Genomic DNA, 27,088 nt, shown 5'->3' with positions numbered 1-27,088 from the left:
GTGAGCGAGAAGCGTAGACAGAGTCCATGGAGGGGAGGCTGGTTTTCGTGATGCGCTGAGCTGTGTCCACAACTCTCTGCAGTTTCATGTGGTCTCGGGCAGAGCAGTTACCATACCAAGCCGTGGTGCATCCAGATAGGATGCTTTCTATGGTGCATCTATAAAAATTGGTGAGGATCAACAGGGACATGCCAAATTTCTTTCGTCTCCAAAGGAAGTAGAGGCACTAGTGCACTTTCTTGACCAAGAGCAAGGGAATTCCCCCTGCTGCCCTGACTAATATTCATTCTTCAACCAATATCACCAAAACAGAGTACCTGTTCTACCATATTGTTGGTTTGTATGGCTTTGTTGAATGAAGTATTGGAGCACACTTCTGCAAACCTTTTTGGGACATTCTGCAATCTTAAATCAATCCTTTTTTTCCAATTGCTCATCACAATCCTCTTCTGTTCTCTCAATAGGTAAGAGCAAGTCAGAGTTATGTTATGGGGGCTGGGGCGTAATCACGCTCCTCAGAACTGGTGCAACAGTTTTATAACAAGGAGAAGTATCAACCAGGACATCTTACAATAAGCGAGCAAGAGTGACATGATGAAGGTAAACTTTTGTTTTTGGCTGTGCATTTGGGTTGTAAAGAAGGATTACAGCAACAGGTAATTTTACTTAAAACAGATGGATTACGAATTTGAATTTGAGAACTGATAAATACATTGGGAATTTTCCCATCCTAATAATTCTGACATTTGTAAATCTTTGACATTCCCTTCAAATATCTTCAAACACTCTGAAGCAAGGGATATGGTGTTAGGACAGGAGAATGGATCCATCACCCATAATCTTATTGAAAAGCAGAACAGGCTCACAGGGATGAATAGCGTATTTTTGCTTCTAGCCCTTGTGGGAATCATACTGCAATTGTGGTGCAGAAGTCGGGTCAATAATTCTCAGAAGAACTGTCTTTATAGGGAGCTGGAGATGAGGAGGTGTATCAGTAAATAGGGAACTCAGAAATAAGAGGATGGGAGGAGGAAGATCCTGTTGAATTTAACAAAAGGGTCTCATTAGAGCCGTTCTCTGATCAAATACCCATCAGACTGAGAGACTGAAGAGTTGACCAGTGGCAAAACACAGTGGCCATCAACTATTGGGAATTGTCCCCAACAACTGAGAAGATTGGGGATTGGTGAAGGTGACCAAATAGAGATCTGAAGTTTGCCTGGAGGTTTGATGAAGAACATGGGGTGGTGCTGAGGATTTTAGGAGACTGTGGAGATCACTGTATGCTTTGAACCAGAAGAGAGCAGGGTTAGGGTTTGGAGATTACCTCGGCTGGAGAAATGTAGAGTATTATGCCGAATTTGCTTGAGGGAACAGGAGGTGCACTCATGTTCTTCCTGGCCAGCAAGCAGTTCTGCAAAACACAGTGGTTTGCTGCTTCTGGATAATTGCCTTGAGCAGCCTGTTTCCCTGAGCCTGGGGTATCCCAGCCTGTGGCTGTTGCATTGAATCAATGGCCAGGATCTCAGAACCAGGGACTCCACAGACATCATCACTATCCAGCCTCTCCAAAATGGATCAATACAGAAGCTCCAAACAAAGAAATAAACACCTTAATAGAACCGGGATCACATTTCTGAGTTGTTAATATTTAAATTCCACTCATTTTCCCCACTCTACCCCATCCCATTGTTGAGGAAAGGCTTAATACAGAGGCCAATGTGCCAACATTCAAAATGACCAGATTAACCAGTCATTCATCTTCCTGTTGTTAGTGACATCTTGTTCCATGACACATTTAACTTCAAATAAGTGATTGTAGTTCAAACATAACCAATGTGTGGATATTATGCCTTTTGTTTCTTGGTTTTAGATGGTTTCAGGACCATTTGTCTCAAGGTGCCTATTTGGAATCTGGTATTCTATTATTTGAATTCATGGTAAAGACAATAAAATTGGTCCTGGGATTCTGAAACTAAAATCTTTGGATTGGCACTTGTGTTCTGGTCTGAATAGAGCAGTCAGCATTTCAAATACAAAGGTTAATTTTATTTATTCTCTAATACTCTGTAAATGACAACCATCTAGCAGTATTTTCCATTTTGACAGAGTTGAAAAGCTGTGGTAATCTCTGATCAAACCTCAGAGAGGCCACACTTGGAGTGTTTTGTGCTGTTCCAGTTGCCATATTAGAAAAAGGAGTTTACCAGGCGGACAGAGGAAAAGATTGAAGGGCGTGCTCAAAGCCTCCTTGAAGAAATACAACAGTCCGACTGACTCCTGGGAATCTCTAGCCCATGATCAGAATGATATCCAGAACCTTGAGGCAATACTGTGGAAGCACACAGAGATTCTGTGTAAACAGTGGAAGGAGTCTATCCACCCACCTCTTTAGATACCTCCTGCCCAACTGTGGGAGGGTCTATTGTCCCCACATTTTCTTCATCAACCGCCTCAGAACCCACAAAACCAGAGAAGAGAAAGAAATAGATTGGAAAAAAGATATATATGCACTGCAGTAGATGTGAAAGAAATCTTCAAAAGGAAGACATCAAAAATATAAGACCAGGTCTTTAATTTGGCTGTGGGTCATTTATCTTGAAACAGTGCAGCCTAACTGAATTCTATAAAATTACTGAAGGTTTTAATGGAATAGACTTAGAGGACCATGTGATACAGCTGTACCGTGGCAGTTTAGTATGAAACCACCAGGGACCAATGTAGCATTGTGCACCAAAGCCAACATGTGTGCATTAAAGCTCTCATTTCTGGTCCTTGGCATCTACATTTGTGCAAAAAGTGTGTGGTTGTCCGACCTTCAACCTTTACAATAGGGGAATTGTAATGGGGAGCAGTTTATGGAGTTGGGGAGCTGGTTGGAGGGGAGTGAATTAGTGAATTGGTGAAAAGAGAACAAGATCAGAGTCTGGTGTTGAAGATCAGGGGGAAGATGCAGAAAAGACAATGGGCATAATTATCAGCGAAGGTGACAACAGAGAAGATAAGGAGTGTGAGGGGATTGGAGTGAAGATGAAAGGGGACTGGGGATGAGATTGGAGTGCCATGAACCAATAACCTCTTGATATAGAGGTGAGAGTGCAACTACTGAGCTAAGTTGACAATTCTCTATGTTATGTGTTTCGTGGGCCATGGTTTTCCATGATTTGAAAGCCCATCATGAGCAAGTAAGTAATGAAATTTTGTCAGGGAGTGATACTGGGTGTCCCTCAAGTTTTAGGCCAGGTATTTGGTTTACTGTCATTGGTCACTCCCATAGGGGTGAGATGGTATAGTGGTGGGAGCAGATTGCTCTGTGATTCAGAACATAAACTTTTCCTGCCCATTATCTAATGCAACATAACATGACCCAGGGATTGCAAGAAGGAATCTTTGCATTGTATAGCGTCAAACAAAATATTACATATTCTGAACAATGCTTTATTTCTGAGGTTGTGGGCAAGCTGAAGAGCATTCTCTTGAGGTCTAGCACAATTTCAAGCCAACTGGGTATGTTATATCAAATGGAAGCATGCATTTTAGCAAGTGGCTAGCCTTGACTCTGCCAGAGCACAGCTCTCTCATTATGTCTGAAAGGGAAAGAGAGAAAGGGAGAGCATTTTGGCCCACCATGGTTTCAGCCAAACTCATTCCCCTGAAAGCAGCCCCTCTTTGAAGTGGTTAGGGACCAGGGCTGGGGAGGGAAGCATAAAGTTGTCAAATGCTGAGCAAAAACAAAATATCTGTAGTTCAGTACCTCTGGTCAGGCTTGAAGATGGATCTTGAGTCATGGAAATGAAAAATTACCAGGCCTCTCAGATGCCACAAGAGAACCATTTATCACAATGGTGTGAAATACTGAAGATTGCACTCTCAGTCTCAGTTTTGCAACTAATCATTATTCCTCACAAATCTTCTGGCCCAATTTTGAAATTCATGCAGCTAGGGTATTAACTGTCGAATGAACCTAGTGTTACAGATATATTACAAAGGAATAAATATAACATTTTTCCATTTACCAAAGCCAGGAGCTATATATGGTAGATAGACATTAATGAATCCAGTGAAGAATTTAGCAGAAGAATCCAGAAGGTCATGAGAATGTGGAACTCACTTCCTCAAGGAGTAGTTTAGATGAAGTTTTATGGATGCATAAGAGGGGAGGGTGGATAACACATGAAGGAGAATAGAATAGAATGATATACTGATAGCATTGGATGAAATATAATGGGAGGAACTTGATTTCTTACTTTTCCAATTGCAATGAAGGGGCTTCAAGTCAAAGAGTTGACTCCCTTTCTCTCTCCACAAATGCTGGCTGGCCTGCTAAGTGTTTCAAGAATTTCCTGTTTTTATTTCAGACTTCCAGCATCTGCAGTATTTTAATTTTCAAATTATGGAAGGGTACTCTGTGGTGCATAAATACGGACATGAACCAGTTGGGCCAAATGGCCTGTTTCTGGGCTACACATTCTATACACTTAGTTCAAAGAATCAGAATCAGATTTATTATCACTGACTCAGATGAAGCTTGATAAGCATGTGAGGAAGCAGAGAACAGAAGGAATCTGATTGTTCAGATAAGGAATATGGATACCAGCTTGGGCTGGTTGGGCCAAATGGTCCATTTTCATGTGGGATTCCATGTAATTTTCCTTCATGGTAATTCCTTACTACATACTACAATTTTGTTTTGCAATCAGAAGTTAAATGAAACAAGCAGAACCAAGAAAAAATATGGGCAGCCCCACAACACAGAACACCCAGTGAGGCATGGGTCTGACAAGAAGCAATGTGCAGGGTTCTACATTGTGCAGAGGGAAAATTGCCATCATTTCCTCACGGCTTCTCTGTCAGCGCCTTTTTCTGTTGGAATGTGGCTATCTACTGCACAAATTCAGCAAATATACTCCCATATCAGGAAAACAGATTCTGTTTGTGTAATCATTTTGACATTTTCAGCTTTGCTCCCATTATAAAAATTTCATCAGGCCACAGCTGGAGTATTGTGGTCTGTTCTGGTCGCCTCACTATAGGAAGGATGTGATTGTTCTGGAAAGGGTGCAGAGAAGATTCACCATAGCAAAAAACAAACTGCTGGAGGAAATCTTATACCTTGACTCCATCCTGTCTCCCTTCGTCCAGTGCCATCCCACCTATATCCAGGACATCTTGCATGCCTTCCACCATTTGGACAACTTCCGATACCTCAGCTCCCACCACCTCATCTTCACTATGGATGTCCAGTCTTGAAACACCTCCATCTGCCATCAGGAAGGTCTAAGAGCGCTCCGCTTCTTTCTACAACAAAGTTCCAACCAGTTCCCCTCCACCAACATTCTCATCTGCCTGGCTGAACTTGTTCTTACCTTAAACAATTTCTCTTTGACTCCTCTCACTTTCTACAAATCAAAGATGTAGCCCTGGGCACCCGCATGGGCCCCAGCTATGCTTCCCTGGCACTACTCCCCAAATTTTTCTCCATTACAGTGATGACTGCATTGGTGATGCTTCTTGCACCCGTGCGGAACTCATCAATTTTATCAACTTCACCACCAACTTCCACCCTGCTCTCAAACTGAGTAAGTATTTGGCGTCAGTCTTCACTTTGGAAGACACCAGCAACATGCCAAAAATTCAAGGGAGTCAGGGGGCAGAAGTGAGTGTAGTTGCAATTACTAAGGAGGAGGTGCTTGGGAAGCTGAAAGGTCTGAAGGTGGATAAGTCACCTGGACCGGATGGACTACACCCCAGGGTCTGAAAGAGGCAGCTGAAGAGATTGTGGAGGCATTAGCAGTGATCTTTCAAGAATCACTAGAGTCAGGAATGGTTCCAGAGGACTGGAAAATCACAGATGTTGCTCCACTCTTTAAGAAGGGAGGGAGGCAAAAGACAGGAAATTATAGGCTAGTTAGCCTGACTTCAGTGATTGGAAAGATGTTAGAGTCCATTGCTAAGGATGAGGGTTCGGGGTACTTGGAAGCACATGATAAAATAGGCCGAAGTCAGCATGGTTTCCTTCAGGGGGAAACCTTGCCTGACAAATCTGTTGAAATTCTTTGAGGAAGTAACAGGCAGGATAGACAAAGGAGAGTTGGTGGATGTTGTTTACTTGGATTTTCAGAAGGCCTTTGACGAGGTGCCACACATGAGGCTGCTAAACAAGGTAGGAGCCCATGGTATGACAGGAAAGAGACTAGCATGGATAGGAGATTGGCTGACTGGCAGAAGGCAAAGAGTGGGAATAAAGGGGGCCTTTTCTGGTTGGCTGGCAATGACTAGTGGTGTTACGCAGGGGTCAGTGTTGGGTCCACTACTTTTTATGTGTTATGTGTTTATACATTATGTGTTAATAGTCTGGATGATGGAATTGATGGCTTTGTGGCCAAGTTTGTGGATGATACAAAGATAGGTGGAGAGGCAGGTCATGTTGAGAAAGCAAGGAGTCTTGGACAGGTTGGGAGAATGGGCAAAGAAGTGGCAGATGGAATACTGCATAGGGAAGCATATGGTCATGCACTTTGGTAGAAGGAATAAAGGAGTAGACTATTTTCTAAGTGGGGAGCGAATTTAGAAATCGGAGGTACAAAAGTACTTGGGAATCCTAGTGCAAGATTCCTTAAATGTAAACTTGCAGGTTGAGTCGGTAGTAAGGAAGGCAAATGCAATGTTAGCATTCATTTTGAGAGGACTAGAATATAAATGCAAAGATGTAAAACTGAGGCTTTATAAGGCGTTTGTCAGACCACATTTGGAGTATTGTGAGCAATTTTGGGCCCCATATCTAAGGAAGGATGTGCTGGCGTTGGAGAGGGTCCTGAGGAGGTTTAAAATTGATCCCGGGAATGAAAGGGTGATGTGGGAGGAGCGTTTGATGGCTCTGGGCCTGAACTCGCTGGAGTTTAGAAGGATGAGGGAAGATCTCATTGAAACCTACCGATATTGAAAGACCTAGATAGATGAACATGGAGAGGATGTATCCAGTAGTGGGAGAGTCTAGGACCAGAGAGCGCAGCCTCAGAATAGAAGGACGTCCCTTTAGAACAGAGATGAGGAGGAATTTCTTTAGCCAGCGGGTGGTGAATCTGTGGAATTCATTGCCACAGATGGCTGTGGAGGCCAATTCATTGGGTATATTTAAAGCTGAGGTTGATAGGTTCTTAATTAGTAAGGGTGTCAGTGGTTACAGGGAGAAGGCAGGAAAATGGTGTTGAGAGGGAAAAATAAATCAGTCATGATCAAATGGTGGAACAGACTCGATGGGCTGAATGGCCTAATTCTGCTCCTATGTCTTATGGTCTCAGTCCACAATGGCCATCCCGAGCTCCCAGTTGCAGATCTTTTCAACTCCCCTTACCATTCCCACAGTGAGCTGTCCATTCTTGCCCTTCTCTACTGCTAGGATGAAGCCCAACACAAACTGGAGGAGCACCTTTTCTTTCCCCCTGAGTGATCTACAACCCAATGGCATGAATATTGAGTTTTCCAATTTTAGGTAGAATCTCCCCACACCCCTTTTCCTTTTGTCCCCTTTTGCACCACCCCTCCCTCTTCTCCCTCCCTCTCTCTCTGATCCATCAGTCCTCCCACTTTGCCCCTTTTCCACCCCTACCACAGACCCCCCCCCACCCATCTTTGTCCCCTTCCCCCTCCTGGCTCCATCCACCCACTTCACACACAGGTTGCCCCCCCCCCCCACCCCCCATCTGGTTCCAAATGTTGTTCACCTCCTCTAAAGATTCCCATTCTCACCTCCTTTACTTATCCAAATTCAACACTGGTCACGCTTTGTGTTCCTGCTTATCTCCCTCCAGCAGTCATCTCCTGTCTTCACACACCCCTCCTCCCACCTTGCTCCATCCATTTTGTTTTCCTCTCTGTGTCTGCCTCCATCTTACATTCACCTGTCACAGTCTTCCAACTCCACCCTCGCTCACCTCCCCTACCTGGCACTACCTGCCTGTCATCTCACACCCCTCCTCAATTCACCAATCACCTCAGAATACTTTCTCGCCACTCCCCTTCTCCTCTTTATATTGGCCATCTTGCCTCCACTCTCAGTCCTGATGCAGGGTTTCGACCCGAAGCGGGGACACTTTCTTTCCTCAAAAAACGTTGACTGTCCAATTCCCTCCACTGATGCTGCCAGACCTGCTGAGTTCCTCCAGCACCTTGTTTGTTGCTCCAGATTCCAGCATCTGCAGTCTCTTGTGTGTTCATTCACCATGACGTTGCCTAGAATGGAGTGTTTCATTTATGAAGAGAGATTGGATAAAGTGAGTTTGTTTTCCTTGGAGTAGAGGAGGCTGAGGGTGACTGATAGAGAATGCAAAATTATGAAGGGCATAGATAGGGTAGATAGTAGGAATTTTGTTTTCCCATAGCAGAGGTATCTAAAACATAAAGGGCATTTGTTTTGGGTAAGGGGTAGTAGATTTAGAGGGGAGCTGAGGAAGAACTACTTCCATGTGGTTTTTGGAATCTGGAACACATTGACTGGATGGTGGAGGTAAGTACTTTCACAACATTTGAGATGTATCTGGACGAGCACTTGAATGGATGGATAGAAGTCTGTGGACCAATTTCTAGTAAATGGTATTATAGATAGGTGTGATGGTAAGCACGGACTTGGCAGGCTGAAGAGCCTGTTTCTGTGCCATATGATTGTGACTGACTCTATGACTCTAGGTTTGGGTATAGTTTAGAAGGTTAGCTACTGTGTTCTTTTGCAAAAATGAATGTAGATTGTTTAACCAAATAGTTGATCAGAGACAAAATGACCAGCTGAAGTAGGATTTTTGGTAGGGTACGGGGACCGAAAAAGAAAACAAAATAGAAATGTCAGAGTTCTATTTGACTGCAGAAGCAGGGATCCGCTTTAAGTGTATGGTTTGTATGTTGTCACTTTATGGTACTCTGGACATCAGTATAGGATGGGAAATATAGTAAATAATGTTACATTAGCACAAAAATTAGGCTAAGTGAATTTGCATGCAAGAATAACTTACATTCATATGGTACTTCCCAGCACCTCAGGATTTCCCCCAAATAATTTGCAATCAACAAAATAATTCCAGAGTGTAGTCACTGTTGTGATACAGGAGATATTGGGGTTCATTGGTACAAGATCTCACACAGCAAAGTGATTGTGACTCAATAGTCAAGTTGATTTGCAGTAATACCATGGGATCTTTCAGATCCTCTGGAAAAGAAAGATGAGGCCAAGGGTTACTATCTCATTCAAGTGAGGGTATCTTGGACTTCACAACATTCCTTCAGTGTTGCAGCAGACTTGTCAATCCGTCTTTTGTGCAAAAATCTCTGGAGGGAGATTTGACTCCAATGCCATCTGACTTAAGGGATGGAGGTTCTGCTCACTGCATGATCACATGTGATCAATCCAAATCAAATTTAGAAAGACAATCAAAACTTATTTTTAACCTTGAAAAATTGCAAATGTTTTTAAGAAGTAGATATTGGAATCATTCTCTTCTTCCCTGCGTTATGCCAGTGTGCCAAAGAACAAGACTATCCCACCTTGCACATGTACTGTTTGGCCTTGAATTCCTTCTGCACCAGTGTTTCGAGGGTGGCAGACATTCTCACAGTAGCTTTTGGCCTTTTTGTTATTTCTGGATGTTTTGACCTGTAGAAATCATATTCCCGCAAACCATAATGTCACAGGCCCAAGGTATCAAAGCAATGAAACAATATTCGTTTTCCTTCAGGGATTAAAGCAAAGTCATAAAAGTCATTTATCAAGGACAAGGCAATTGTTAGTGTAAATAAATGTATATACAGAGGCATTTTGCAATCTGACCTTATTTTCTGAATTCATTAAAAATGCTGTAAAAGCAATAACTCCAGATGTTCAATTCAGTGGAATGGCATTCCAAAGAATTGATTCTGCAACATGGATTTTTTTTTCATTTTCTGTTGGGACTTGCTGTCAAAATTCTTCTGTAGAGGAACTGTGTCATCATGCTGCCTTAGGAGCCAGTCTAAATGAAGAATAATCATGGAATGGCAAAGCAGGTAGTGAAAAGCTCAAATGTTTTTCTAATTTTATTAAACTGTTTATATATTTTACAGAAAGCAAGATAAATTGAATGCATATATACAAGATTAAGATAGAAATAAATGTCCTAAACAAGCTTAAAAAGTAAACAAAAATTACTTTGAAAACTATTTTATTTGCAAATGTAATACTGGGGAGGGGGTGATATTCAATATGTCAGTCAGTATTTCAAGGAAGAAATAGAGTTAACATTTCAAGTTGATGACCTTTCATTTGAATATTTTGGCTCCATGCCCAATTACAAGTGATCCTCAGAATAGTCAGAATTTTTCATATCAAATTCTTTTCTACATTCTGAAAGCCATGCCTCTAGCCATGACCCCATCTCTCCTCCCAATTTTGCCCACCATTCTGTTCTTTCATCCACAGATGTTGCTTAATCTGATGAATATTTCCAGCATTTCTATCTTTATTTCAGATTTCCAGTACCTGTAACATTTTGCTTTTGTGTTATTCTGATCGAATTAAATGCTATGCATAAAATAGATTTTTTATCAAGGCCAGAGAGATTGCTCAACAATGAATTTGTCATATTCAAACTGTTAAAAAAAGTTACATTTTATTGAGCAGTGATTAACATTCTCAAAGGTTTTGCAATCAGAATATTGTGGAAAGAATAGTTCCAATAAAATTGTTGAATCTGTGTCAATCATCTGCAAAAGTGTTCAACAATACAGCTTAGGACAAGCTGGTTATCACTGACTGCAACATCAAGATTTCCATTTTAAACTGCATTTGTGTAGGTGCTGGAGGTTTCTGTCAGTTTCACATAGTAATGACAGTGAATGCTGACAGTTTCACCAAGATTACAATTGCAAATTTCAGGCCAATGATTTCAATAACACACATTGTGTTGTTTCCAAATGATTCCTTAATTTTTCTTGAACTTTCCTACAGAGTATATTTTATATATTTTAATAATGCAGCTGACTGATAAACGATACCAAAGGGACCTGTTAATTCGCCAAGTGTTGCAGCAATGGTTTATTATATAATTAAAGTAATACTGTTTCATAAAGTCATCAGGTTTATCAGCAAATAACCTCATTCAACAAAAAACCCTTTGTTTAAAATGCGATTGGGGAGATTATTTTTTAACAAAACACATTAGCAACATTGAGTGGTATCCTTTCAAGTGTCCAATAGAATAAACAGTAACATTTTAACATATTTCCATGGGAGCAGTGTGTTGATTCAAGAGTTTGATTTAATATGTTATTTAATGAAGTCATTAGATGCATATTCTGTTGAATTCTCCATCATTTTTCTTGTGGGAAGGAGCCAAAATGAATTTAAGGACCCTTTTCACAATGTAAGGGGTACCAAAGAGGGACATGACCTCATAAAACCACATGTGCATTTACAGTACACTTCTTGATAAAATTAGTAGATTGCAGACAACCATGCATTGTCCTCTGCACCACTACCTGTCTGCAATGTTGAGACACAACAGAAGACAGCACCAGTACCAGGTACATGGGGACAGCTATAACTCCATATACATACCACCTGTAGTTTAGCATGCATTCTCAAGGCATGGCACAAGTATGTTAGCAAGTAAAAAACTGAAACTTACATACATAATGTGAAGTCATTGAAATATAAAAAATTCTTCAGGGACTTTATTTCCCTTAGCAGAAGTGTCGAAAACCAGGGGTCAAAGTCTCTAAGTAAAGTGCCAATTTAGGACCGAAATAAGGAGAAATTTCTTCTTTGGAATACTCTCCCCAAGAGGATTGTGGAGGTTCAATCGCTCTGAGAATACTCAAAATAGTGTATGAGAGATTTTTAGATATTCAGGGAATTAGTGGGTATGGAAAGTAATGGTGAGGTAAAAGATAAGCCATATTTTTGTTTGAATGGCAGCGTAGACAGAAAGGAATGATTAGGGCAGCTGATGAGAGTGAGTGTCTTAAAGGAGGAAAAAGAGGGAAGTGAATAAGTTTAGAGAAGGAAGCCCATTGGCTGAAATCATGGAAGCTGAAACTATACCTGCCCTTGATGAAGTGGTTGTCCAAAGACGATCAAGAAGACAAAACTGAAAGAACATAGATAAATTCCATCCTGGTCCTTTTATGCATGTGATGGCATGTGCACTAATGACCTTGGGCACGTGCAGTGTCCTGAGGGCCATGGGAGCATAATGATTAAGCTACCATTGAGACTACTGATGCAGAGACATGGGTTTGAATCCCCACTATAGCAGGCAAGGAATTTCGATTCAAGTCATGAAATAAATCTGGAATTAAAGCTTTTCTCAGTGACAGTAACAATGAAACGACCAGCTTGTCGTAAAACCCCACCTGGTTCAGTCCTATCCTTCAGGGAAAGAAGTCTGCCAGCCTTACCCCCTCTTACCTATATGGGATGTAGACCCATCAATGTGGTTGACTCTTAACCTAAGTTCAAGAGATGGACAATAAATAGAGTCATAGAGCAATACAGCAAGGATACAGGCCCTTCAGCCCAATGAGTCCATGCCGACCATGGTGCCCACCCAGCTAGGCCCAATTTCCTGTGTTCAGCCCATATCCCTCCAAGCCCCACCCCTCCACGTACTTATCCAAGTGCTTCTTAAATGATACTATTGTACCTGCCTCAACCACTTCCTCTGGCAGCTCGTTCCATATATTCACCACCCTCTGTATGAAAAAGTTGCCCCTCAGGTTCCTTTTATATCTTTCCCCTCCTACCCTAAATCTATGCACCCTAGTTTTGGACTCATCTACTCTGGGGAAAAGACTGTTACCAACCATCTTATCCATGCCTCTCATAATTTTAAACATTTCTATAAGGTCACCCCTCATTTCTGCTACATTCCAAGGAATAAAGACCTAGCCTGACCAACCTCTCCCTATAATTCAGGCCCTCTAGTCCTGGCAGATTTATATTTTCTGCACTCTTTCCAGTTTAACCACATCTTTTCTATAACAGGATGACCAAAACTGTACACAGTACTCCAAGTGCAGTCTCACCAACGACTTGTACAACTGCAACATAATGTCCCAATTTCTATATTCAGTGCCCTGACTGATGAAGGCCAGCATGCTAAGCACCTTTTTCACTACCCTGTCTACCTGTGACACCGCTTTCAACAAACTACGCACTTGTACTCCCAGGTCCCTCTGTTCCATTACACTCCCTAGTGCCCTACTATTCATAGCATAAGTCCTACGCCGGTTTGGCTATCCAAAATGCACCACCTCACACTTATCTGTATTGAAATCCATTTGCCATTCTTTGGCTCACTTCCCTAACTGATCAAGATCACCCCTGTAATCTATTATAACTTTCTTCACTCTCAGAAACAATCAGTCATCAATGCTGGGATTGCCAGTGGTGTCTGCGCATGCTGTGAACAAATAAAAATGTTGATATTAACGCAGTGCTGGCATCGGCTGTATGTTTAGTTCTAATACACATTTGAATGGCACTGGAATTGATCTTACTTGGAGGGTTAAACCCTGTGGTTGCATTAGTTAAAGGATCCCCCTACCTGTGCTGCTGACAGGAATCTGAGGCCCCATCAAGCTAAGCTTCTGTTTCATCTTCTCATTCAAAGTCATCACTTTGGTTTTTGCCTGCAGCAGAATATGGCTAGCTCTGTGTTCTGAACTAAACTGACATGAGCCTCCCACCCCTATCCCACACAATTCTTTGTCATTGCATGAGAAAACATTGAAAAATTCCTAGGTCATAAAACTGCGTGCCGGGGAAAGTGTGCAACGTGGGAAGGTCCATTTAAAAAAAAGGCAGAGATTAAATATGTTTACATGAAAAGTTGTTTCTACAAATCTCAAATGGATTTTATGAATTTCAAAGCCATCCAAAATCTAAATTAAAAGCAGAGTTTAATCAAACTGCTGAACCATAGTGGACTATTCCACAAGCATCCAATGGAATTAAATTCCTTTCAGTTTCTCCACATTATTCTAGTCTACCATCAAATAGGATAAAATGAAATTCGATCCATTTTAAATTGGAGCATTACACTGTCCCTGCTGGTGGATTAGATACAAATCCCTGCATGAGCAAATGGAGCCTGGGAATGAAGTTAAATTCAATGCACACACTCTCAGCATCTGTGACTATGTCTAGGATTTTTCAAACATCACTACAAAGACTGTTGCATTTGGTGTTGTCTACTGAAGAAAATCGTTTCCTCGTGATTGAACATGATGACCCTGTGCTGGTCTTTAAGGAACTAAATCAGTCCAATATGAGGCAGTTCAATCTGTTGAGGATTGTTGGGTTCTTTATGTTATCATTTCACTGTGGGAGGATGCTACAAAACAGAAGCTTGGTTAGCTTTGGGAATAAATCCGGAATTTAAAGATTAAAGAAAAAATCAAGCAGACTAATCATCCAACCTAACTGAAAGCTTGTAAGTAAGCAAGGCCATTAGCTCCTTTAATTCATCAACCCAAGAGAAACTAACAGGACTAAATGTTTAAGGGTGCCCATTTGTAGGAGGTTCTTTGCAGTGGGATTTGCGTCCTGTATATGAACAATAATGTCCTAAGCATTCTTGGTATCAGAGCTTAAAATTGTTTGCCATGGAGATAGGATGCTGCTGCATTAAACAGGTGAGGAAAATAGAAAGCTGGTCACTGTTAATACCACGGTTACATCTGGTTATGTGGGTCTGGTCAAGGACAGGGGATGAGAGAATGTGGGAGCAGATTGGCTTTTGTCGGGGTGGGATGGGGGAATTGGAAGGTACAGAAGCAAGATTGGGAGTCTTGGGGATTAAGGGTAGGAAATCGGGGCTACGAATTGGGTGGAGCTGGAAGCTGGGGGTGGAGATTTTAGGGCAAGGTCAGAAGATGAAGAGTTGAGAGTGCAGGATATTGGGAATTAGGCATTCTAGGGTTAGGGGCAGGAGAATCTTAAAGGAACAGCAGTGACTGGGAAGGTCCTTTAAAGGAAGGATCACCACTACCCCCTCCAACTCCAGATCTAAGGAAACTGTTCTGCTAAGAGGTCATCAACCAGTAACATTAACTCCGGTTCTTTTTCCACACATGCCAATTGAGTATTTCCAAAATTCTCTGTTTTTATTACAGATTTTGGGGCATCTTCAGCGTTTTGGCTTTGAAATTAATTACCTTCTTTTCTATTATTCTGTCTGGATAGCATGTAAACCAAGAACGGAGGAGGAATATCAAACGGGAGCCAGCTCCTTTATTTGTATTTGCAAAGAGCTCAATACGTGCATCACGTCAGCGTAAAGGATCCCACTTGCTTGTTCTTCCCAATAAGTCAGAGGTAGCTTACAATGTATTTGGAGCTTTTTGTACAAAATTCATTTATCCCACTGGAATAGTTTATCTTGCTCAAAATTTACCTCTATTACTCCAATAGAATGAACACTTGAATAAGATCTCTTGTCATTTGCCTGCTTTTGTTGCTGAACATCACAAGGTTTTCAAACCTTTCCTCATGCAAGAGGTCTTAATACAGGAGATGAGAACAAACTTTGTTCAGTGGAAAATTACTAAAGAACCAGGGAACACAAATGGCAAAAGAACTGAGGTGAAAGGAGATTTTTTTTAACAGCGCTGATTGTTGTAATCTGGAATGTTGTATCTGAAAAGGTCAAGGAAGCAGCTTCAATAGTAACTTTGAAAAGGAAATAAGCAATGTACTTGAAGGTAAGATAAACTGAAGAAGAACAGAGAAGTGGGAATAATTAGAAAGCTCTCCAGGAGAGTCAGAACAGACATAATAGCTGAATGATTAAGGCTTCTGGATGTGAGCCTTCAGCAGTCTTTTCTTCCTTCCTATTGTTCCTTGACTGAGATTGGCACAGGAAGGTATTTTACAGTCTCACTTCTAGTTAAATAGTGATGTGGGAGAAGAGAAGAAGAGAGAAGTTTGTGTCCTAAGTAGACTGAGACATTAATGGCAGCCTGTTAAGTAGTTTATTTATTTGTACAGCAACTAAAAAGCAACTGGAAAGTCTTAGAACAGAATGTTGAGTCTGGTAACTATTCAATGGGATCAGTGGCTGCTCAACATATAGTGTCAGTACTTCCTGCAATAGTGTGTAGTGAGCAGTAGCTAGCTATGTGATGGACAGACATCACTACATTGGAGCAATTCTTTCAGTTCCCATCTGTGAAAGAGGTGGCCACATCTGTGGGGTGTTTTAATCATGAATATGTGCAACTTAAGGCCTTGTGTGCAAGACGAAGCTGGAAAATTCTTGCCATGTTCTTCAAAGTAATGGTCTCTTGGGACACCACAGTAATGGACACCACTCACAAGACATAGATCAATTGGAAATTTGAGTGGAAAAGCGGCAGATGCAGTTTAATCCAGACAAGCATGAGGTGTTGCATTTTGGGAGGTCAAATACAAAAGGAAAATATACAGTAAATGGCAGGATCCTAAGGAGCATTGATGTACAGAGGGATCTTGAGGTCCAAGTCCACAGCTCCCTGAAAGTGGAGCACGAGGGTGGTAAAGAAGGTGTACGGCATGCTTGCCTTCATCAGTCAGGGGCATAAAAGTATGAGTATAAAAGTTGGCAAGTCATGTTGCAGCTGTATAAAACTTTGGTTAGGCTACATTTGAGTAATTCTGGTCACCGCTTTACAGGAAGGATGTGGAGGCTTTGAGAGGGTGCAGTAGGGGTTTACCTGGATATTGCCTAGATTGAAGTGTATTAGCTATGAGGAGAGGTTGGACAAACTTGGATTGTTTTCTTTGGAGCGTTGGAGGCTGAGGGCAACCTGATAAAAGTTTATAAAATTAAGAGAAGCATAGACAGGGCAGATAGTCAGAGTCTTTTCCCCAATGTGGAAACGCCAAATACTAGAGGGCATAGCTTTAAGGTGTGAGTGGGAAAGCTTAAAGGAGATTTACGAGGCATGTTTTTACACAGAGTGGTAGGTGCCTGGAACATGCTGCTTGGGGAGGTGATAGAAGTAAATATGTTTCAGAGGCACTAAGAGAAACAAGTGAACAGGCAGGAAATAGTGGGATTCGAAGCATGTTCAAGTAGATGAGGTTAGTTTAGATTGGCATCTTGGTCATTGCAGAGATCATGGGCTGAAGGGCCTGTTCCTGTGCTGTGCTGTTCTATGTTCTAACACATGAGTTCAAGCATTGCTATCCAATGTTGTTCTTGCTAGCTTCAGTATTGTGTTAACTGCGGACTTTATTCTCCTGTATTACTTTCTTATTGTAAAAGTAGCCTTAATTTTTAAAGTAATAACTATTTAGTATGGCTATGCAAAAATCAAATCTGTGATATTCCACTGGTTAATGCAACTGATTTGCAAGTGTTATGTTTATACATTTATTCCAGACTAACAGAGATGGGTATATTCAGTTTCATCAGCAAAAGCTTGTAATTGATCCTCAAGGTATTAATTGGGAAAGAGAGGTAATGTGCCTCTGAGATACCCTGTGATCCACTGAAACTATGCAGTCTGATCTCAGATAGTAGCATAACATAATACATTGCATGGTGGTATCAGCTGGTTAAACTGTGCGTGTGAAATTCATTCCATTGAAATCATTGTGCAGTTGCTATAAGGGTACATTTAGCCGAGGATGAAATTCTCACTGTATCACTTTCCACAACACACCTTTGTTTCTGTTCATAAAATAGACTTGAAGTTGAACCATTCTGAACCCTGGTGACCAAAATGCAAATTCTTTCAAAAGCTTTATCTTGAAATGCTTAATATTGCAATTAAAACACAGTCTGCAGATGTTATGATCTGTGAATGGCTAAGGAGAGGCACTGACTCAATAAAATATAGTTGGAGAAGCATATAAAATAATTTGAAGTCTTAAGTGTATTGCAGGAGTATTTCATTGAAATGAAACTGAGATTGGTTAGGGTTAGTGAGATTTATTAATTATTCACCAACAGGGAGATGCACATTATTTCTTGCCCTGGGTTTATGTATTGGGCTGTCCAGCATAGCCGTTTTTTTTCCCAAAGTATCAACATAACTGAGGGATATGTTGCTTTCATTACTGTAAAGTTTAACTATGGTATGTTGATTTCAGATCTATCACTCTTTGTAGGCAATCCCTTGGAATCAAATATGACTTAAATCTATTCTGTTTTTTGTGCATTCTGATGTGACTAATGAGGTCAATGTGGGAACTGCAGATTCTTCCACAGACAGGGGAAGCAGGGAGGTTTTTAGTTTGAGGTGGTGCACTCCTTCCGCTGGTTATGCTGGGCTTCTGTATGCTTCAATCCATGGAGACACCCCGAACTCCCAGTTGCAGGCCATTTCAACTCCCATTCTCACACTGACCTGTCCTTCCTTGGCCTTCCCTATTGCAAGGATGAAGCTTGATGCAAACTGAAGGAACAACACCTTATATTCCCCCTGGGTAGTCTACAACTCAATGGCATGAATATTAAGTTTTCCAACTTTAGGAAACCCCCTTTACCCTCCCCCCCGATCTTGCTCCAGTCCTCCCATTTTTGCCCCCTTTCCTACACATCCCACAGCCCCCCTTCACCCATCTTCATTCCTCTCCCCCTCCTGGTTCCATCCACCCACTTTACACACAGGTCCCCCTACAACCCCACCCCCCGCAAATCTGGTTCCAACTGTCGTTCACCTGTCCCCTAATGGTTCCTATTCTCACCTCCTTATCCGAATCCAGCACCGGTTGCATTTTGTGTTCCTGCTTATCTCCCTCCAGCAGCTGTCTCTTGTCTTCACACTCCCCTCTCCCCACCTTGCTCCATCTGTTTTATTTTTCCTTTTACCTCTCTCTCTTTGTCTGCCTCCATCTATTATTCATCTGCCACGGCCTTCCAACTCCACCCCCGCTCACCTCCCCTACCTGGCTGTCATCTCACACCCCTCCTCAGTCCACCAATCAGCTCAAAAACTTTTGTCGCTACTCCCCTTCCCCTTCCTATACTGGCCCTCTCACCTCTCCACTCTCGGTCCTGATGCAGGGTTTCAACCTGAAATGTCAACTATTCCTTTCCTCCCACAGATGCTGCTCAATCTGCTTAGTCCTTCCAGCAGATTGTTTGTTGCTTCAATCCATGGTTATGCTGGCCACCTGTATACTACACGACTTTGAGAAAGGCCAGCATGACACAAATGCTATCCCAATATTCCCCCAAATGTTCCTTCTCCACTTCGAGCAGTCATGGACCAGAGATTTCCAAGAGTAGGTGGGGATGTTGCATTTACTCAAGGACCCATGCAAGACTTTACTTGATTGGGTGCAAACTGATTAAAGAGCAGTCAGTTTTATCAGAGGTATCATAGCATGCTCCTCCCTCACCATATGATGCTATGGAAGATCAAGATGTTATTGACATCATGCTACAACACAGTGGTTTCCATTTTTCTACAGAGAAGGTATTTGGTCTGATTAAAATGATAGAAAATCTGGATTCTGGAAGTCTAAACTAAAAACAGAAAATGCTAGAAAAATAGTCAGCAAGCCAGGCCGCATCTATGGGAAGTGAAACAGACTTAGCATTTCAGGTTGAAGAAGTCCTGACGAATGCTATTTCCATCATTTTCTGTTTTCATTTTAATTATTTTCAGAATTTCCTTTTTTTAATTTTTTTGTTAGATTTAAGATTTTTCAACTATAATCCTCATCCCATTTGTATGTCTCAATCCATATTTCCCTATTTGTGAAATGTTTAAAGAAAGATTTTATCTTCTGGTTTGTTTGCTGATACAAATCATCAACTTGATTGGCTACTCAGCCAATGTGAAGTTGTCTGTGTTGCTGGGTGTGATAGATCATCGACGGGAGCCATCTGATGGAAACTCAAATCAGCAAAAGGTATACCCACACCACAGAGCTCATTTAATCTTCATGGAGATTTTAATTTGAGTCCAGCAGTGGCTGTGGTGTTTTCAAGACTGACAGGAGAAACAATGCCAATGTGATTAAGGTTGGCAGTGCTGGCAGCACATCTGTCATTGATTATCATCACTGAATTCTTCAGAGCTGTATGTAGAACAATCAAACTGTGCAACAACCACCACTCCTGACCCCCAACTTATCTGCCATACCCTGGATCTAGCTGACCTGTTCTACGAGCTCTGGCAGCTGCCCTAGTTTACTTCTCTTGTTTTGAATGAACTGCAAACATTTCATTTCCACCTTACAAGATCAATGGGATCAACACAAAGCCAACGTTCACATCATTTAAAATATCTATGTTTAAATCAACTAAAAAGCCATGACCACATGTCAAGTGTGTTCATCTCAATTCCAAATGTGAGCAGTAGTTTTTTTTAAATTCTGGACAGAAACATTATACTTACATTAATATTGTTTATTGCAAACAAATATAATTGTATATTACTATTTCCAATGAATGTAATGTGACTCTGTATAATAGAGTCACAGAACTACATAGAGGATAAACCATACTTTGCTGCATTTGCCGAGATTATTTGAAAAAATAAATAGTGCAACGAAGTCCTAATATCCAGTAAAGCTCTGTGTTCTCTTCAGACACAATGAATGTTGATGCTACTCAGGTTCCCTGCCCTGGTGAAGAGTCTATAACACATCCCTTAGAGTAACAAAGCATCCCTCTTTGGTATTGGTATTGGTTTATTATTGTCACTTATACCGAGGTACAGTGAAAAACTTGTCTTACAAACCGATCTTACAGGTCAATTCATTACACAGTGCAGTTACATTAAGTTAGTACAGAATGCATTGATGTAGTACAGGTAAAAACAATAACAGTACAGAGTAAAGTGTCACAGCTACAGAGAAAGTGCAGTGCAACAAGGTGCAAGGTCGCAACAAGGTGCAAGGTCACAACAAGGTAGATCGTGAGGTCATAGGTCATAGTCCATCTCATTGTATAAGGGAACTGTTCAATAGTCTTATCACTGTGGGGTAGAAGTTGTCCTTAAGTCTGGTGGTACGTGCCCTCAGGCTTCTGTATCTTCTACCTGATGGAAGAGGAGAGAAGAGAGAATGTCCTGGGTGGGTGGGGTCTTTGATTATGCTGGCTGCTACACCAAGACAATGAGCGGTAAAGACAGAGTCCAAGGAGGGGAGACTGGTGTCCGTAATGCGCTGGGCTGTGTCCACAACTCTCTGCAGCTTCTTGCGGTCTTGGGCAGAGCTGTTGCCATATCAAGCCATGATACATCCTGATAGGATGCTTTCTATGGTGCATCGGTAAAAGTTGGTGAGAGTCAAAGGGGACAAACCAAATTTCTTTAGCCTCCTGTGGAAGTAGAGGCACTGGTGAGCTTTCTTGGCCATGGCATCCATGTGGTTTGTCCAGAACAGGTTGTTGGTGATGTTCACTCCCAGGAACTTGAAGCTCTCAACCCTCTCGACCTCAGCACCATTGATGTAGACAGGTGCATGTACAATGCCCCCTTTCCTGAAGTCAATGACCAGCTCTTTAGTTTTGTTGACACTGAGGGAAAGCTTGTTGTCATGACACCATTCCACTAAGCTCTCTATCTCCTTCCTGTACTCAGACTCATTGTTGTTTGAGATACGGCCTACAACAGTGGCATCATCTGCAAACTTGTAGATGGAGTTAGAGCAGAATCTGGCCACACAGTCATGAGTGTATAGGGAGTAGAGTAGAGGGCTGAGGACACAGCCTTGTGGGTCACCAGTGTTGAGAATAATCATGCCGGAGGAATTGCTGCCCATCCTCACTGATTGCGGTCTATTTGTTAGAAAGTCAAGGATCCAGTTACAGAGGGAGATGTTGAGTCCTAGGTCTCGGAGTTTGGTGACAAGCTTGCTTGGTATTATTGTATTGAAGGCAGAGCTGTAGTCAATAAACAATAGTCTAATGTAAGTGTCTTTACTGTCCAGATGCTCCAGAGCTGAGTGAAGGGCCAGGGAGATGGCATCCGCTGTAGACCTGTTTCGGCGATAGGCGAATTGCAATGGGTCCAGGTTGTCTGGTAGGCTAGAGTTGATGCGTGCCATGACCAACCTCTCAAAGCACTTCATGATGGTGGATGTCAGAGCCACTGGTCGGTAGTCATTGAGGCATGTTACCTTGCTTTTCTTTGGTACCAGGATGATAGTGGTCTTCTTAAAACAGGAGGGAACCTGAGATTGAAGCAGGGAGAGGTTGAATATGTCCGCAAATACTTCTGCCAGCTGATCAGCACAAGATCTGAGCATTGCTTGACATTGCTTGGTGTTTAAGACTGAGCCATGCCTCTAACGTGAGACAACAAAAGGGTGGCAAAAGGCAGTTTTGATCCAATTTAAACTCGGGGCATGACAAGAGAGAGCGACAATGGAGAAGAAGATTGGAGGAAAGCTGAAACTGACTGAAATAATTAGTTGTCGGGCAATTTTAGGGTCCAGCAGTAAGTAGGCTCATTCATCCAGTATTTCAAGGCACCACTGATGCTGATGAACACCAATTACACACACATATGTGTGATAAATAATATATCACTTGCCATACTGGCCATCAAGTGTGGAGAACGACTCGTTTCTAAACCAATGTGTTCAGCTAAAGTGTTGGGGACTGTAATGGTATTTGGAACATGTTTTTCAATTGGACAATATTGGAAGGGTTACAGCTGCCGCAGATGGCTTGGTCTTCTACTTAGCACCAGACAAGGCTGCCTGCAGGTTTCTATGCGATCCATAAATTTGCATCGTGGGAGTTACCGCCAGGTTTGCGAAGGATGAATATCAGCTGCCTCAACAGATCATTCATCAGAGACAAGCTGGCATATTTTCTGAGCACATCTCTGAAACAAAACTTATAAAATTGACACCTCTTTTGAAACAAGTAACTAAAATGTGTCAGAATAAATGTTACTCCTCTTCTTTGGAAATGGAGTTGCAGTTTTACTCGTCTTTCAAAGACACATGAACTGCAGTCTGTATACCAGTTTACAATGGGGCAATAAAGTCTAATGGCAGTACTTGAAGAGGAACAGTTCTGGTGTCTTAGTAAACAGTTCTTGCACAATCAAATCCACAAAAATAAATGGACTATCTGTAAATTATTAATTTACTGTTGGTGGGTTGCATTTGTGAGCAATTTTGCTGATGTGACTGATAAAATAAGAAACATTGCAATTTGAACAAGTAGCTCATTGGAGAAAAGCATGATGGGATCCCTGCAAGATGCTTTACAACAAACAATGAAATATGTTGTGATAACCGGTCTGCTAGAAAGCAGTGGAGCATTGGAATACATGCTCAATGCTGATAAAAATGTAAGCCTGCAGGAGATCAATAAGAAATGAGAGAAATGCACTGTGGAACACATGATAAGGCCACAGCACACTGAAGAGATGAGGAGTTGTCACAAATCACAGGGGAGAAGCTGAGTGATTTATCAACACCACCCCAGTCTGGAGAAGTACTGTTCCCTTGAAATGCACTTCAGAGCTTGTTGTCATTTATAATGCAGGAGAGTTTACTTTCTCACCTTTTTCTTTTCATCTTTAATTGCTGTTGTTTTGACCTGTTGCGGTTTGTCTGTTGGCAGGTCTGAGCAATAAGAGTCCATAATTTGACCTGCTGCCCCACCAGGAGTTGTGGACAGCCAGAGCTCATATTAATTGTCAGGCAGCAAGCCATTGTCAGCAAGCAGACAAAGCTGCAGTTTATAACAAGAACAACTATGTTACCTCAGCAGGTTAACATAGAAGCATCACATGCCATCACTGTGAGTTTTTTCTGACTTGTCGTCATTTTTTTCTCCAGAGTAAAACTCTCCTGAAAAGTTTAATTTTCTCATTGTAAAAGTTGCAATTGATTTGCAAGATTTTCTCTTCTGAATTTAAAATTTTCTCAAGTAGTTCACAATATGCTTGCTCTAAAATAGGCAGCAATTTTTAACGTATAACCGGAAAGTTGTACTTCTGAAAGCATGTACCATCAGGCTCAAGGACAGCTTCTACCCTGCAGTTGTAAGACTATTGAATGGTTCCCTAGTATGATAAAATGGACACTCAACCTCACCATCTACCTCATTTTGACCTTGCACCTTATTGTTACCTGCACTGCACTTTTTCTGTAGCTGTGACACTTTATTCTGCATTCTCTATTGTTTTACCTCGTACTACCGCAATGCCTGTGAAATGAATTGATCTCTATGAACGGTATACAAGACAAATTTTTCACCATACCTTGGTACATTTGAAAATGATAAACCAATTCCAATAACAATTCCAAGTGATTAATCTCTGGAGTTTACCTGGCAAGCATTGGGGCTTAACAGCACATTGAGCAGTTTGTAGAGGATACAATAACCAGAAAATGTTGTACAAGCAGATGATCTGAACGTTACTTCCTTACTTCATTAGGAAAAGTCAAAGGCCTGACCACAAGGGTTATTTAGCATAGCCTATGTTACTGTTTTCTGTTACAGATGTCACAACCAGCATCCATAATATTTTGTGCTATGTACATATATGGTGCAGGAACAGTAATGCCAACTTGCATTTAGGTAGCACTTTCTATGTAGTAAAAGGCTCCCAGGGTAGTTCACAAAAGTCTAATCAGACAAAAATTGACATCTAACTACTTAAGGGGAAAAAGGCACAGTCAGTGGTAGATTGATAGGAACAACCAACAGAGAGGCTTTTATTTTTAGCCCTTTAGGTATTGGCTATGGCTCAGTGTGTAGTGCTCTTGCATCTAGTTTTTTGTGTTTGAGTCCCACTCCAGAGACCTGAGTATACAGCCTACAATGACACAAGTATAACACTCTGGGAGTGCTTCACTGCTGGAGAGGCTGTCACTCGAATTTGATGTTAAGATCCCACCAGTGCTCGGAAGATATCCTGTGACATCATATTGAAGAGAAGGAGGCAGGTTTTCTTGGGTATCGTGGTTGAAGTGCATCCCTCAGCTAGGGTTGTCGGCATTGTATTCTAGCAATGAAGTGTAGGTTGTAGTGGGGTTGTGGGTGGGGCTCTTTTTGATCTTGACGTGAGTGGAGCCAAAACAAGCTTCACTTTATAACAAAAGAGCCTGAAAGTAGCACAGTTTCAATGGGCCAAACTGTCTCTCATAAACATAGACAATGTATAAAATAATGTTCAATTTGTAGTAGATGTAAATGTGTGGTGTCTGTAAATGTGTGCCCTGATATGGTGCTTCATTGGAGGGAGTGCGAGAAAAACAAGATGCACATACTTTAACAATTCTCCATATGTTCCTCAGTGACTCAGTCTATCAGCTGGAGCAAGAACCATTGGTACATTACAAAGTGACAAAGAAGATGTCGAGCTTGAACCTTGAGTGTAGAAGTAAAAAGGTGGACCTCAAGTCGAGTCAGAAAACATTGATGACCAAAGTGGAAGTCCAAGGCACTGCCAGTGTTGCTGAGCACAATGGAGGCTAAACCTGAGAAGGTGCTGGCTTGTGTAGGCATGGGAGGGAATACCAGCCAGACTCAGCATGGCAAGAGGGAACAGTACAGCTTGAGAGGCTCCTGAGGAAGTACTTTGGTGAGGACCTGCACAGTTTAGTGGAACGATTTTGGGTGTTTGTGGACACTTGGATAGCAATCTCTCAATGGATCCAACAGTACAAGAATCAAAGTGAAAAGAGCATTGTGGTTAATTTCATACTTCAGAGAATGCAGTCATTAAGTTAGAAGGATCATGGAGTGATGGGAAACTTAACAAGTTTTGGTGTGATACCATCCATTTGGAGGAAATTGCATCAAAATGACTATTCAGATTGAAGGTGGTTACATGATCAGGTGTGTCAAGCATTCAACTTGTCAAGAATGTCTAGAAATGTTTTCAGAACAAATAACATAGTGGAATTTCATGGCAGGGTTGAGAACGTGCTTGAACAAACAATGCCGGGTAGGAAGACGACAGACTATTCTGTTAACTGCAGGGGGTTCATGTTAACAAATCTTCTAACATCACAAACAACAAAAGATATTTACATTGATAAAGTAGTGCAAAAGTTAAGATTTATTTTAATTTGAAAATGTGGAAATAGAAATTGTAGAAACGAGAACTTGGAACTAGAAATCAAGCATTGAGGAGACTGTAAGTGAGAACATTGCCTCAGCACTACAGCTTTGGCAGTGTCTTAGACTGTGAGTTGCATGATTAGTTTGTGGTTTAGTTGGTACGCGCATTCAATCAGTTATTAAAAAATACAATCGTATATTTGATCTTACACACAAAATGGAGAAAGAAATGGAATGCTAAAGAATTTTATCCAATGCAGGGTATCATTAGCTTGGTGGTTTACGTTTATGGAGTGGAAGTCAAGACTGGAGTTCCAAAGCAGAATCCAAAGCACGTGGGTGAAACCAATGTGAATTACTTCATTGACGTGATGGAAGTCATTCACTGAATGAACGTGAATTCAAAATGGCAAAATATTTTATTTGTCAAAAAAAGGGTGCAAAAGGTAGATAAAACTAGAGGACATAGATCTAGGGTAAGGGGTAAGATATTTAGAGGGGATAGAACATAGAACACTACAGCACAGTACAGGCCTTTCAGCCCACAATGTTGTGACAACATTTTATCCTGCTCTAAGATGTATCTAACCTTTCCCTCCCACATAGCCCCCTATTTTTCTATCATTCATGTGTCTATCTAAGAGTGTCTTAAATGTCCCTAATGTATCTGCCCCCACAACCTCTGCGGGCAGTGCGTTCCACGCACCCACCACACTCTGTGTAAAAAACTTACCCCTGACATCCCCCTTATACCTTCCTCCAATCACCTTAAAATTATGTCCCCTCATGTTAGCCATATATGAGGGGAACCTTTTTGACCCAGAAACTGATGAGTACCTGGAATGCACTGCCTGACAGAGCAGTAGAAGCAGAATCACTGCATCATTTAAGAAAGGTCTAGATGAGTGCTTGAAGCTCTTAGACATAGAAGGCTATGAAGTAGTGCTCAAAGATGGGATTAATATCGATGGGTGCCCACTGGTTGGCATGGACATGATGGGCCGAGTGGCTTATTTCAATGTTGTTTGAATGATGCCTCTACATCTCAGTGTGCATGTCTAAAGACAGAATACAGGATACTGAGCCAA

At 41.6% G+C, this 27,088-nt stretch overlaps 1 protein-coding gene across 1 annotated transcript in view; it reads left to right on the top strand.

The window, feature by feature from the left end:
- The first annotated feature begins 558 nt into the window (after positions 1–558).
- Positions 559–27,088, top strand: part of LOC127572646 (leucine-rich repeat and immunoglobulin-like domain-containing nogo receptor-interacting protein 2) — a 124,699-nt gene continuing 98,169 nt past the window's right edge. The window contains exon 1 of the mRNA XM_052020125.1: positions 559–600. Within this exon, the coding sequence (XP_051876085.1) occupies positions 592–600 (9 nt within the window). The 5' untranslated portion in view covers positions 559–591. The remainder of the gene's footprint in view (positions 601–27,088) is intronic.

Source organism: Pristis pectinata, chromosome 7, assembly GCF_009764475.1.
Source record: "Pristis pectinata isolate sPriPec2 chromosome 7, sPriPec2.1.pri, whole genome shotgun sequence".
Lineage (NCBI taxonomy): Eukaryota > Metazoa > Chordata > Chondrichthyes > Rhinopristiformes > Pristidae > Pristis > Pristis pectinata.
Note: the sequence above shows the minus strand (reverse complement) of the source record. Positions and strands in the feature narration are given on the sequence as shown.